This window comes from Lipotes vexillifer, unplaced genomic scaffold, assembly GCF_000442215.2.
Source record: "Lipotes vexillifer unplaced genomic scaffold, Lipotes_vexillifer_v1.1 scaffold1529, whole genome shotgun sequence".
In the NCBI taxonomy this organism is placed as follows: Eukaryota; Metazoa; Chordata; class Mammalia; order Artiodactyla; family Lipotidae; genus Lipotes; species Lipotes vexillifer.
In genome coordinates this window covers 285,310-299,970 of record NW_006784325.1, presented here as the reverse complement: position 1 = coordinate 299,970, position 14,661 = coordinate 285,310, and the positions used below count along the sequence as shown (strand labels likewise).

General features: G+C 47.2%; 2 protein-coding genes across 2 annotated transcripts in view; one reads left to right on the top strand and one right to left on the bottom strand.

Annotated features, from left to right (window-relative positions):
- PXMP2 (peroxisomal membrane protein 2) overlaps positions 1 to 2,699 on the bottom strand; it is a 9,188-nt gene extending 6,489 nt beyond the window's left edge. Inside the window, 2 exon segments of the mRNA XM_007456679.1 lie at positions 746 to 862; positions 2,578 to 2,699. Coding sequence (XP_007456741.1) covers positions 746 to 862; positions 2,578 to 2,699 — 239 coding nt within the window.
- A 354-nt stretch (positions 2,700 to 3,053) lies between these two features.
- POLE (DNA polymerase epsilon, catalytic subunit) overlaps positions 3,054 to 14,661 on the top strand; it is a 55,758-nt gene continuing 44,150 nt past the window's right edge. The window contains exons 1-10 of the mRNA XM_007456676.1: positions 3,054 to 3,115; positions 8,101 to 8,242; positions 8,688 to 8,768; positions 9,184 to 9,228; positions 9,382 to 9,474; positions 9,784 to 9,938; positions 12,965 to 13,106; positions 13,232 to 13,312; positions 14,046 to 14,153; positions 14,474 to 14,584. Coding sequence (XP_007456738.1) covers positions 3,054 to 3,115; positions 8,101 to 8,242; positions 8,688 to 8,768; positions 9,184 to 9,228; positions 9,382 to 9,474; positions 9,784 to 9,938; positions 12,965 to 13,106; positions 13,232 to 13,312; positions 14,046 to 14,153; positions 14,474 to 14,584 — 1,020 coding nt within the window. The remainder of the gene's footprint in view (positions 3,116 to 8,100; positions 8,243 to 8,687; positions 8,769 to 9,183; positions 9,229 to 9,381; positions 9,475 to 9,783; positions 9,939 to 12,964; positions 13,107 to 13,231; positions 13,313 to 14,045; positions 14,154 to 14,473; positions 14,585 to 14,661) is intronic.

Below are 14,661 nucleotides of genomic sequence, written 5' to 3'. Positions count from 1 at the left end.
TACCCTTTCATAGAATGTTAAGTGGCCCAGGGCAGGGCTTCTCAGGAGGAAGAGAACGGAAGTCTTGAGGATGGAAAATTGTGATTGGATGACCTCCCAGGTGATTCTGTAACACTCCCCCTCTCTGGGGGATTAGGACTTTAAATATGTTATGGAAAAAGCTGAGATAACTCGAGTTAGCATGCTTACAAAATGTTATTTGTGAATTCTGAACTGAAAAAAATCACCCTTGTTGCAAAAGACTTTTCAAAATAATCCATCTATACAAACACTATTGTTGGCCAGAGAACTCAGGGTGGATTTAATAGGTAAAACTCCTGAATCTCTGTGCTTTTGCAATTCAAAAAGTGGTTCAGAAATGACAATTTTCAGGATACGTACGTATTTCTTTTCTGGATGTTTATGCTGCTATGAAAATAACAACAGAAACTAACTGGCCATATTCGAGTCTGTTTTCCTCTTTCAGGGTCTTTGGGTCTTGAAGTCTGATTTTAGGTTCAGGTGAGCTATCTGCTCTCAGCCCAATTACAAAGGCCACCCTCACCCATGCAATTCAAAACAAAAACCAAATGAAACTATAAAATAAGTGAAGCTAATGTTATCCACCATTCTGACTTTCTCCCATGATGACTTCAACGCTTCTTAAAAAATTGTTTTTCTGAGGTAGATAATTCCAGGTCTTGATATCCTAGCTTTGTCGCACTTAGCCTGCTACTGGGTAAACCAGCCCCTTTATGGAACTCACCCGTAAATGGCATATCTGAGAGGCCCTCTGACATCTAGCTTTTGAGAGCAGTTTTCTTTTTCCTGCTTCTTCTCAATCAACTGGGCCAGGAAGTTCCCAAGTGCTGACAAAATGCCACTGTGGACAGAGAGGTATTCAGAAAACGTGCAGGAGGGCATCTGTTCTTGCACGTAATTAGCGTGGCGGTTCTAAGAACATGCTGGGGATGGGTAGAGATGAACCCTTATCAGAGCAGCCGAAATGTGAGGTCTCTACATGAAAAGGTGGAGACAGCAGAATTTAATATACACACACACAGGAGCACAGTAAGATTTCCATCTAGTGGGTGGTATCAGTGTCATATCCTGATTGTGATATTAGCCTATAATTTTGCAAAAGGTTACCATGTGTGGCTATAAAAGGGCAACAGGAGGGATCCTTATGATGCAACTTTTCTGTATTTTGACTATGGTGGTGGATACACAAACCTATACGTGTGATAAAACTGCATGGAATTAAACACACACTCACTCATGGACGAGTACAAGAAAAGTTGGGGGAATCTGAATATGACCTATGGGCTGTATCCATGCCAGTGTCCTTGTTGGGATACTGTACTATAGTTTTACAGAATGTTGCCAATGAGGAAAATTGGGAAAAGTATACAAGGGATCTCCCTGTATTACTTCTTACAACTGCACGTGAATCTACAATTATCACAATAAAATTTTCAAATAAAAAGGTGGAGACAGGCCCAGTTGCTCAAAGGCTTGGTCTATAGCTGCGTTCTGAGAAGCTCTCTAAGCTATAAAATCCAAAATTCTTAGAAGGGACAGTAAGGAGCCTCTTGATCTGGTCCTTGGCTACTTCTTTCTCATCGTCCCCCTTGCTCACTGTTCATGTTCTCCAGGGACACAGACCCACCTTCCACTCCACCATTACTAGCTAGCTTCTACCTCAGGACCTTTGCACCCGCTGTGTCCTCTGCCCTCTGCTTCCCGTTTTTGCTCCCTCCCTCCTCAGGCCTCTATTTAAATGTCACCTCCTCAGATAAAAACCGCCCTGACCACTTTATCTGTGTTATACATTTATCTGCTTCTTGTCTAGTTCTTTACTAGAATACAAGCTCCGTCAGGGTAGGAACTTACTTATCTTAATCACCGCTAATGCTCCCCACACAGGAAGCTGCTGTGCACATGTATGAAAAGCTAAATTAATAAAAGGGGACAAATTTATAAAGTCGACTAATTGAAAGTAATGAAGGGGGGATGCCTCACAAAAAGCTCAGTACTCCAAATCAAAGGGCCGACCTAACCGAGCACCGAGGGCGCTGTGTCAGCCTTCTCCCACAGGCAAAGCTGCCAAAGAAAAGAAGCCTTAACACCTCCCACCCCGTCCAGGCTTCCCGCGCACTTCCTAAAGGCGTTCACCTCAACCCATTCTAGTCCATTCTAGTGCTCAATACAGGAGCAGGTACTAACAAGCCGGAAGGCAGCAGCGGATGCCGCGCAGGCTGGCGGGTGACAGACTTCTCCCCCGGGCCCCATTCACCCCGGACGGCCGTCACCTCCGGGGCAGAGGGGCTGGAGGCCCCGAGGTCTGCAGGGTCCTTCGGCTCGTGCACTCCTTTAGTCTGGTCCCTGGGTCCACATTTTAGGGTGTCTAAGAGTTACGGTTCGGAACCGAATATACAGAACGGCACGTGCTGAGCTTTCTGGTTAATTTAAGGCCTCTGGAGGGTCATTTTGACGCACCGGATTTTGCCTTTCACGCTCAAACCCCCACGTTGGATGCACCTATGGGCCTGCGTCACCGGGCCGTCCGAGCTCCGGGCCGGCCCCCTCCGCCGCCGCTCCGTGGTCACCTTGGTGAGCACCGGGTAGAGCCGCAGGAGGCGCAGGTACTGGGCGAGCGCCCGCCGCGGGAATGCCCCGAGGTCGGCCTCGGCCCTCAGCTTCGACGACGCCGGCGCCATCGCCTTCCCGGCGCAGCGCGGGCCGGGGACACCGACCCCACTGAGCTCCAGGTGCGGCGCAAGGGGCTGGGACGGCCGGACATTTCCCGCCCCGCCGCGAGCCGCGAGCCGCACGCCCTCCCGGGACACACCCCTCGGTGCGCGGCGTGAGCCTCCGCGCACTTTTCCGGAAGTCCCTAACGGTCCACCTCCGCCTCAGGCGCCGGAGGCGATTGGAGCTCGGCGGGGCGGGGCGCATCGAGCCTTCTGATTGGGCGAGGAGGTGCTTCCGGTCTCTCGCGAGAGTTGGTGGGAGCGCGCCAAATTTTTACGGGGAAGCTGCGGCGACGGAGGAGGTGGCGCCAGCGCGAAGCTATGGTTCTGAGGAACAGCGGGCGGCGGCGCGCGGAGCCGGGCTCGGACGGCGAGGCTAGCCGGTGAGGGGTGGCCCAGCCTCCCGGGCGGGGGGCGGATGGCGGGCGGCGCGGGAGCGCCCCCTCCGCAGCGCGGGGCTTCCGCGAGCAGCGGCGAGAGCGCCTGGGGCGCTCCCCACGGCCGCCCGACATGGGCTCCGGGTTGAGAGTCTGGCGTCTCTCCGCCGCCGCCCCTCGTCCCGGTGGTTTCGCCTTGTCGGCGCAGTGTCCGGGGCCCTCGGCGAGCGGCCTGGCGGCGGCTCAGCGGAAACTGGGTGTCTCTGGGGCGGGGCCGGGGGGAGGGACGCACCGGAGCGGGGCTCGTGTGGGGCTGCGGTGCGGGCGCGTTCTCCTCGGGGGAGAAGCCCGGGGCCACGCCAGGAGTGCGCCGAGGCGGTGTAGCCTAACCTCGGGTCGGCGCCCAAGCCCTGGGCGCGCGCTGCGGTCTGCGCGTTGTGTGTTCGAGTCGCGGCGGTAGAGGCGCGCAGCGTCGGCCTCCCGGTCCCGCCCGCTGCCTGGCGCGGGCCTGGCGGCCCTGAGCGCTGTGTAGCGCCGCTGCCGAATAGGAAGAGCCGCTGTGGACTTTGGGCGCAGCGCTCGGACAGTGTCGGCCCTGTTGTAAGCGGTCAGTAATGGTGGTTGTCTTAGTTACGGTTGCCTCCGTCGTTCGGGTTTTGTACTATCACGGGGTTAAAAAGGAGTTATGCGGCTCCTGAGAAGTTTTGAGAGGAGGTATGGTCCAAGTGAGCAGTTTTCGAGTTCACTTAATCCAACACTTGATGCCAAGATAGAACCCAGGGTATTTGGAGGAGCGTATTACTAGGCCAGAGCGCCGCACGCCCGGGAGCAATTCTCCGTAAGTAGTACTTCATTCAGTGCTGACTCTGGGTAAAGATCTGGGCCGCAGACGGAAGTTACCGGTGTTCTCTAGCAGGGCCTGGAATACAGTTTTTCTGCGGTTTTGAAGGTGGATCCAGAGATTTAAAAGCCATCCCGTGCGGTGGTGTGTTGGTTTCCCTCTGCAGCTGTAACAGACGACCACTTAGTGGCTTACACTGTACCAGTGTATTCTCAGGTCAGAAGTCCTAAAACTCAAGATGGGGCAGGGCTTCTTTCGTTCTGAAGGCTTGAGGGGAGAATCTGTTCTCTTGCCTTTTGTAGCTCGTAGAGGCTTCTTTCTCCACCTTCAAAAGCAGCACTGTCAGATCTCCAGTCTCTTGCTCTGATTTCTGGCTCCCTCGCGTAAGGACCCTTTATGATTGCAGTGGGCCCACCCAGGTGATCCCCATCTCAAAGTCCTGAACGTAATCACACCTGCAGGCTCCCTTTTGTCATGTAGGATAACACAGGTTCCTTGCATTAGGACACAGACGTCTGGGGGGGGGGTTGTCAGTTAGCCTGCCTACAACAGGTGGCTGTAATCTTTTGTGAAAAATAAGGATCCTAAACTTGAAATAGGTCATTCTGTTCTTCAAGTGGAGGTGATAGGCCCAAGGACTACCTTCAGGCAAAGGAGTTTTTCTTAAGCAACTCTCTGACCACTTTTGTTTATAAGTTAATAACTAGTTAAATGTGTTACAGTAATTAAAGACATGAATTCTGCACAGGCTTAGTTCAGATTTTTTTTTTTTAAAATCTGGTCTCTATTTTGTATATTTAGCTTTCTTAGACTGCTTCCTTTCTTAGACTGCACCACTCTAGACACATACATATTTTTCTCTGCTCACTGGTTTATAAAGTAGCTCATTTATTTACATTAAGACAAAAAGACAGGACTTCCCTGGTGGTGCAGTGGTTAAGAATCCGCCTGCCAACGCAGGGGACACGGGTTCGAGCCCTGGTCCGGGAAAATCCCATACGTCGTGGAGCAGCTGAGCCTGTGCACCACAACTAGTGAGCCTGTGCTCTAGAGCCCATGAGCCACAACTACTGAGCCCGTGCCACAACTGCTGAAGCCCGCGCAGCTAGAGCCCGTGCTCCACACAAGAGAAGCCACCGCAATGAGAAGCCCTTGCTTGCCGCAACTAGAGAAAGCCCACGCATAGCAATGAAGACCCAATGCAACCGAAAATAAATAAAATTTTAAAAAGACAAAAAGGCAAGGGATATCGATTCTTAGCTGTACATTTTTGAGGAATGCAGAATATAGTTGACTTAGCTAACAAATAAGCCTTCTGCCAAAAATATATAGCGTCCAGAATCTCAGAACTGCAGTTTAAAGAAGAGACTAGCTTTTTTTTGGGGGCTGCGTTGGGTCTTTGTTGCTGCACGTGGGCTTTTCTAGTTGCAGAGAGCGGGGGCTACTCTTCGTTGCAGTGCGCGGGCTTCTCATTGCGGTGGCTTCTTTTGTTGCGGAGCACGGGCTTTAGGAACGCAGGCTTCAGTAGTTGTGGCACGAGGGCTCAGTAGTTGTGGTGCACAGGCTTAGTTGCTCCGCGGCACGTGGGATCTTCCCGGACCAGGGCTCGAACCGGTGTCGCCTGCATTAACAGGCTGATTCTTAACCACTGCTCCACCAGGGAAGCCCTAGCATTTGTGTTTTAAGTTGGAATGCTAATAAAATAATTGTTCTGTTTTGAAGATAGATAAGCCATAATTACTCTGGTCGATCTAGATGGGATCACACCTGTGGAGTTAAAGATTGTAAACAATTTGGGATTATCCCAACCTCTGGAATCAGAACAGTTTTGGATAGTTCTGTTGATGGAAAGTCTTCGTCAGGTACTTAATTTAAGGTTTATGATCAAATCTGTATGAAGAGTTATTTACAGAATCCTAACCAGAGAAAGGCTTGGGAAGTTTGAAGCGGATGTACTGAGCTGAGAAGTGATTTCCCTTCTCAGTTGAGATAGTTCCTCTCACACAGAACAATATTATATCCCCACTTTTATCCGTATGTGGTTCTATTGACATCTAGACTCAGACGTCCCAGAAGATACATCGTGTTTTTTTTTTTTTTTTTTAACATCTTTATTGGGGTATAATTGCTTTACAATGGTGTGTTAGTTTCTGCTTTATAACAGAGTGAGTCAGTTGATACATCGTGTTTTTAAGGTACACTTTATTCTGCCACAACAAGTGAGTTTCTGTAACCCCAGTTTGCTCATATGTAGTTGGTAAACAGGAGCATATCAGTAAAATGTGGAGATTATATTGGTTCATTTGCAATTTTCCCTAGGCAAGGGGGTTGGAATCCGCAGTAGGAAAGGAAGGAGCTCTTGGCTGGAGTGTTGCACAGACATGTGCACTTTTGGCTCTGTTTGAAGAAAATTTCAGCTGAGCGCCTGCACCAGGGCCTCCCTCCCATCTCGGGTGCAGGCTACACTTTTCTCCTGTGCTCAGCAGTCATAAACCAGGACCTCTCCTCTCATGTTGTGCATTCAGAACAAACATCTCTGTAAAAACATGGTTAATGACTTTGCTGTGTAGAAATTAAAGCTACCTTTCAATGTTTATAAACCAGGTAAAAGAGAAAATGGCCTAGCCTGGGTCACTGCTGTCTCTATACACTCAGGCACTGCAGACCTCCTTGTTGCACTTTGCTAGTGTGAAATGCGCTTTCCCAGATGTGCTGCAGCCACCTCAGTGTGTGTAGGAGTACTGTGCTTTATTTACATGTGCCTTGCACAGGGTAGTACCTGAAAAGTATTCAGTCAATATTTTTCCAACTCAAATTACATGACTTGAAAACACAGATGAATTAGTTCATTCAAGTTATTTCAAATAACTCTGACATTACAGGATTTTACCTTGTAGCTGACAAAAAACGGATATTCCCCTCTGTTTCTATTGATCTTTAGTAAATATCACACTATATCAAGCACTCACTCAGCTACAAAGAATCCTGTCCTCACATCATATGCATCATGTGGTTTAATCATCACTCCTCCTTTTTGGTAGAACTAGACTCCGCTCCACTGGTCATTCTTTTTTTATACATAATATACTGTGCTGCCAACTTGGCATTTTTCAAAGTGCTTTTACATTCATTGTCTCTAATGCTCATGAAAATCCTGTGTGGTAGATACTGTTAATTGCATTTTCCAAGAAACAAACTAAATTTGGGAACTAACATTTAAAAAATAAATAAACCGAGAAACAACTTTTTATTTTGAGATAGTGGTAGATTCTTATGCAGTTGTAAGAAATTACAGAGATCCCTTAACCCAGTTTCCCCCAGTGGTAACATCTGATGTAACTAGAGTGCAATGTCACAACCTGGAAATTGACATGATATAACAATGCATGTACACTCATTTATGTGTGTGTGTATTTAATTTTGTGCACTTTATGTATTCATGACTATCACCACCACAATCAAGACGCAGAACAGTTCTGTCCCAAGGATCCCTCGTGCTACCTTCTTATAGCCACAGCCACCTCCCTTCCCCCACTCATGGCAGCTACTAATCTGTTCTCCATCTCTGTTATTTTAAGAATGCTATATAAGTGGAATAAAATATGCAATTTGGGGGAGTTGGCTTTTTCACTCAGCATAATTCCCTTGAGACCCATCCAGGTTATTGCATGTATCAATAAGTTTGTTATCAATGAATTGTATTCCATGGGAAGGATATAACATGGGTTAAATATTCACCTGTTGAAGAATATCTGGGTTGTTTTGACTTTTTGTCTGTAACGAACAAAGCTGCAATGAACATTCACATGCAAGTTTTTTGTATGAGCACGACTTTTCTCTGGGATAAAAGCTCAGGATTGCAGTACTGGACTTTGTGCATTTTTAATATCCCATGAGGCAGCAGTGTCCAGCCAAGATTGTTGTTTTTATTAGTGTTCTGGTTACACAGGTAAACAAGTTTTGAGGGTTCTGCCCCAGTCATCTTTTTCCTGAGACCTGTTATCTTAATGAGCTATTTTGCCAAATGTGAGGTTTTTCAGGGATGCTCCTACCATGTCACAAACGAAATTCTTACACTAGGCAGACTGAGGACTGAGGGAGTAGATAGTGTCACGATCAGTGGAGACCGGATTTCTCTCCTTTCACTCAGGGACGATGGCCCCTCTACCTCTGTCTCGGCACTCAAGCGCCTGGAGCGCAGTCAGTGGACAGATAAGATGGATCTGCGGTTTGGATTTGAGAGACTCAAGGAGCCTGGTGAGAAGACAGGCTGGCTTATCAACATGCACCCTGTAAGCACCTGTGCTTTTCCTCCATCTTCCTTCTTCCATTCAGGAGGGTGGCTGCACCCCTTGTGGCATAGCCCTTGTCTGAAGAGTAGGTGACCCCTAGCGGGAACCTGTTGTCTGGGCAATACAGGTAGAGATGGGATTGTATGTAGCTCTCCTGCTTTCCTTTCTAACTTCTTTGGGTCATAAAGAGACCACTGGGAAGACTGAGGTAAGGGGCATCCCTGTTACCCATAAGAATAAAGCTTTCAAAGTTGAGGGGGAAACAGAAATTCCCATCTGGAGGCTGTTATGATGCGGTCCTTGTGAATGGGGCCAGTAGTGTTTATGCAAAGGGTGGAGAAAGATTTTGTTTTTCAAGTGCTCAGTTTCCCAGAGAAGGAGGAAGAGGCTCTTGTGCTGTGTAGAGGATAACTTTGTGCCCATGTTGACTCTGCTTCTCTTGTAGACGGAGATTTTAGATGAAGATAAACGCTTAGTTAGTGCAGTGGATTATTACTTTATTCAAGATGATGGGAGCAGATTTAAGGTAAGCCCTTGACATCCAAGAAGCTAACAACCACTCAGTAATGAGGCATAGCTGGGCTCAAAATGGCAAATGTCCTTTTAGCTCTGTAGCTGTGAGGAGAGGGATTGGGAGGCTTGCGGTGTGCAGCTTCCTGAAGCCCTTTAGGGACATGGGCCCCTTGGAGCCACATTAGTCACCACTTAAAATGTCCTAAGAGAAGACTGAAAGATGAGCAGCATTGTGTCTCTTAGACTCTTGCCCCTGTGACATCTTCAGGTCCTAATTTTGTATTGCACTGTCTCTTAAGATATGTCAAGGTCAAGGATGCATTGGATCTAGGCTAGGCTATATCACGGGTATAACAGCAAACAGCCTGTCTTCATTTTTCTTCCTTTTTTCTTTCTCATCACCCCTGAATGGGTTGTGACTCTTGCAGGTGGCCTTGCCCTATAAGCCATATTTCTACATTGCAACCAGAAAGGTAAGTCTGTGGTTCATGGCATCAGGTCAAACGACCTATGCCTCGTTTTGTGGGGGGATTCAAAACTGGAAATAAGGAGGCTTCAAGAGAAATAAGCAAGGAAGGAAATAGATTTTACTAATGGGAAGTCCTTTCATTCTGATCCTGATTTAGGGTTGTGAGCGAGAAGTTTCGTCTTTTCTCTCTAAGAAGTTTCAGGGTAAAATTGCTAAAGTAGAGACTGTCCCTAAAGAGGATCTGGACTTGGTGAGTATCACCCAGCCCTTTCAGGGTAAATGAGGCCGGGTCCACCCTGCCCATGGGGTGAGATGGGAAGAGGACAAGTTCCACACCTGTGGGACAGTATAGATGATGGGCTTTGGTGACTGTCCCTGTATCCTCTTAGAGAACTCTAGTGGCATAGTTGGTGCCACATGCAGAGTTGAACAAGGTGCTCTGGAGTTACCAACTCTTCAAATCATTTATTTACCTTTGAATCGTCTCGCCTTATTTTCTATCCCCAATATAGTATTTTTTTCTCTTTGAACTCATGAGCACCATCTCTTCACTCTGTAGCCAAATCACTTGGTTGGTTTGAAACGAAATTACATTAAGCTGTCCTTCAACACCGTGGAGGACCTTGTCAAAGTGAGGAAGGAGATCTCCCCTGCTGTGAAGAAAAACCGGGAGCAGGGCCACACCAGTGATGCCTATACGGCTATGCTCACCAGGTAAGCTTCATTCACATAAGCAGAGCAGCCAGTCAGTCCACAAGGACTGTTTCCCATTTTTCCTACGTTTACAAGATGGGTAGGAGGTGGGAAAACTCAGCAATAAAATTACCTTAGTGATTGGCTCCATTCAATGTGGAAACAGTTTTGAGCAATTAGGTAGACTTTCTTTTTTTTTTTTTGCGGTACGCGGGCCTCTCACTGTTGTGGCTTCTCCCGTTGCGGAGCGCAGGCTCATCGGCCATGGCTCATGGGCCCAGCCGCTCTGCAGCATGTGGGATCCTCCCGGACCAGGACACAAACCCGTGTCCCCTGCATTGGCAGGCGGACTCTCAACCACTGCGCCACCAGGGAAGCCCCGGTAGACTTTCTTATATGTTCCCTTTGTGTTAAATAAATGGTGGATTCCCAGGCTGTATTATAGCTGTCCCTCTTTTCTTACATAGAGGGTAGATTTGTGGCTCCAAATTGAGTTGCTGTAACAGTAGACATTTTAGATTTCTAATCCCACCATCTTAACACAGTCTGTTTTCATGGTTTTTAGTAAGTGTTAAGATGTCTGCAACTTTTATTAAATACCTATATTTACATAGCACATCTTCTCCAGAGATCCCTGGGTATTATACAGAGAAATTTAAATATAGGACAACAAACACTGTTCATTAAATATTTAGACAGCAACAGTAATAAGAAACAGGGTAAGAGATTAAGAAGAAATCTTGGCTAATTAAAAGTTATGATGACTTCCACATACAGATGGCCAACAGGCGCATGAAAAGATGCTCAACATCTCTATTAGGGAAATGCAAATCAAAACTACAGTGAGGTACTGGGCTTCCCTGGTGGCGCAGTGGTTGAGAGTCCGCCTGCTGATGCAGGGGACACGGGTTCGTGCCCCGGTCTGGGAAGATCCCACATACCGTGGAGCGGCTGGGCCCGTGAGCCATGGCCACTGAGCCTGCGCGTCCGGAGCCTGTGCTCCGCAACGGGAGAGGCCACAACAGTGAGAGGCCCATGTACTGCAAAAACAAAAACAAAAACAAAACTACAGTGAGGTACCATCTCACACCAGTCAGGATGGCCATCATTAAAAAGTGTACAAATAACATGCTGGAGAGAGTGTGGAGAAAAGGGTACCCTCCTACACTGTTGGTAGGAATGTAAATTACTACAGTCATTATGGAGAACAGTATGGAGGTTCCTCAGAAAAACTAAAAAATAGGGCTTCCTTAGTGGCGCAGTGGTTGAGAGTCTGCCTGCCGATACAGGGGACACGGGTTCGTGCCCTGGTCCGGGAAGATCCCACATGCCGCGGAGTGGCTGGGCCTATGAGCCATGGCTGCTGAGCCTGCGCGTCCGGAGCCTGTGCTCCGCAACGGGAGAGGCCACAACAGTGAGAGGCCCGCGTACCGCAAAACAAAAAACAAAAAAACTAAAAAATAGAGTGCCATATGACCCAGCCATCCCACTCCTGGTCATATATCTGGACAAAACCATAATTCCAAAAGATACATGCACCCTATGTTCATAGCTGCATTATTCACAATGGCCAAGACATGGAAACAATCTAAATGTCCATCGACAGATGAATGGATAAAGAAGATGTGATACGTATATACAGTGGAATACTACTCAGCCATAAAAAAGAATAGAATAATGCCATTTGCAGCGGCATGGATGGACTTAGAGATTATCATACTAAGTGAAGTAAGAAAGGGAAAGAAAATATATCACTTATAATGTGGAATCTAAAATATGACACAAATGAACTTATCTATGAAACAAAAACAGACTCACGGACATACAGAACAGACTTGTTGCCAAGGGGGAGGTGGGGGGGAGGGATGGATTGGGAGTTTGGGGTTAGCAGATGCAAACTATTATATATAGAATGGATAAACCATAAGGCCTACTGTATAGCATAGGGAACTATATTTAATACCTTCTGATAAACAATAATGGAAAAGAATTTTTAAAAGAATGTTTATATACGTATAACTGAATCACTTTGCTGTACAGCAGAAATTAACACAACATTGTAAATCAGCTCTACTTCAGTTTTGTTTGTTTTTTGTTTTTGCGGTACACGGGCCTCTCACTATTGTGGCCCCTCCTGTTGCGGAGCACGGGCTCAGCGGCCATGGCTCACGGGCCCAGCTGCTCCGCGGCATGTGGGATCCTCCCGGACCGGGCCACAAACCCGCGTCCCCTGCATCGGCAGGCGGACTCCCAGCCACTGTGCCACCAGGGAAGCCCCCTACTTCAATGTTTTAAAAAGGCACACGAAAAGTTAAGATGGCTTCAGAAGAACTAATTGTATCCTCTGACAAAAGTAGATCAGTTTGGGACCCTGAACATTTCTGCACACTACCGCCCCCCCCCCCCCCCGCCACAGTGGCCTATTAATTACTTTTCAAAATATTGCAAGTTGTAACCAGAGACCAAGTCCCCAGAGGCCTGCCTTCTCTAAAACCCATTGCCTTTCTTTCCCCCCTTGATAGTTCATTTGTTATTTGGAAGCTTAGTGGGCTAATATTGGAGTGAATATTCTAGTGACAATGATTCCCTCTTGGATATGCTAAGAATAATTATGATACAGAAATAGTCACTGTTTACCTGTCACTTCACCATGCTGACAGCTTTGTGGCTAGTACCTCATGACGCTCTTGCAGGGTGGGCCTGTTACTGTCGTCCTCGTTTTCTTGATGAAGAAATAACCTCAGTGAGGGTGGGTCACATCTCTAGACATGCCTCCCAAGTAACAGTTTTCTTTCTTTGCTCTTTTAAATGGAGTGTAACTTACGTCCTATAAAATGAATATCTTAAGTATACTGAACTTCCTTGTGTCTGTGGCCTGCTGCTTGGTGGGGTGGGGTTCATCCAAGGTCATTCCTTACGAAGGGCCTGTCCTGATCATCTCAGCCACCTTGTAAAACTTTAGTGTTTTCATTGTATGGACATTGCTCTTCCCCCACTCCAGCCCCTAGCGGAGCATGGTTGAAAAAGCTGCTGTCTTTATTTTGCAGTGTTCTACAAGGGGGCAGTGTGATTACTGATGAAGAGGAAGCCTCTAAGAAGATTGCTGACCAATTGGACAACATTGTGGACATGCGAGAGTACGATGTGCCCTACCACATCCGCCTCTCCATTGACCTGAAGATCCATGTGGTGAGTGGGCTGTGCATGTGGGCAGTTCCTGATAGCCAGGAGGTGATATTGAAGGATAGATCCATAGAGTTGACTTCCTTGGACAGACGTAGAAGTCTTTAGTTAATGCACCACACGTCCTGCAGGCTCACTGGTACAATGTCCGGTACCGAGGAAGTGCCTTTCCAGTGGAAATTGCCCGCCGCGATGACCTTGTTGAACGACCCGTAAGTACCACTTGCATTTCTTCCATCCTAAACTTTCCAGTTGTTTTTGGAGAGTGAATTCTGCACTGAAAGGTGAATTTGATTCAAAGGTTTGTTTGCTTCTTTTTCCTCAAATACCTTCTTAAAAGAATTATGGGGTAGTTTTTTCCATCAGTTTCTGATCTGATAGTATAATTTGACTTTGCACACAGACATCATCACATGACGTCAGTATTTGAGCTAGGCTGGATCGGAACATTTGAGGGAAAGCTCTGACTTCCATTTTGGGTGGTTAATAGTAAAGTGATACGTTGAAAAATGGATTCATAACTGGTTTGGGGACAGCTTTGTGATCTTGGGAAAGTCTATACTCTGTTTTCTCACATCCAAAATGAAGTTGTCAGTTCTGTATCATAATCTCCTGTCAGGGTTGTCATAAAGGGCAAAATGAGTGATGCATTTTAAAGAGCTTTGAGACTCAGGTGTTCTGTAATTCTAGACCTTTCCTGTGAACAGCTACTGTAGCATTTTCTCATACGTTTAAGTATTCATATCCTCATGGTATTCTGGACATAGGTCATTCATCCCCAAGATGCCAGTCCCACTTCCTCCTGAACCTTTCCCCACAGCAGCTTGACTCTTACTTTTAGTAACTGGCAGTAGAGGTGGAGGTGGTGGGTGTCAAGAGGACCAAGGGGTCTCCAGAGCTCAGCTTGGTTTGTGGCCAACTTAATGCTACATTTTGTCCCTTCAGGACCCTGTGGTTTTAGCATTTGACATTGAGACGACCAAACTGCCCCTCAAGTTTCCCGATGCTGAAACTGATCAGATTATGATGATTTCCTATATGATTGATGGTCAGGTGAGTGGTGCCTTCTGGGATGTAAGCTCTCTGTGAACAAGGACCATAGCTGGTCCCCAAACCAGAACAGTGTCCACCCTTGGTTAGTACTTTTTTTGTGAATAATGAGTGAGTGGAGTCCACAGAACCTGTTCTAACATCCAGCCACTCTCTGCCTTCCAGGCAAATCTGAGGATTACGTAGCGTGTCTCTTCTTGGGAAAGCCAGGGCACTTCAAGCTGCTGCAGAGATTTTGTAGCGAGAGTCTCTGGGCTGCGTGTGAGAGGTGTGTCTTTGGCTTTGTGTCTCTAACTCATACTGACTGCTAATGACCTTCCCAGGGCTACCTCATCACCAACAGGGAGATCGTCTCAGAAGATATAGAAGATTTTGAGTTCACCCCCAAGCCAGAATATGAAGGGCCCTTCTATGTCTTCAATGCGCCTGATGAGGTAGAGGTGTCACTTGGGAAACTGCCTGATGTTTGGGGTAGAGTGGGAAGGGGAGGCGGGCCTGGTGACCCTCTTAG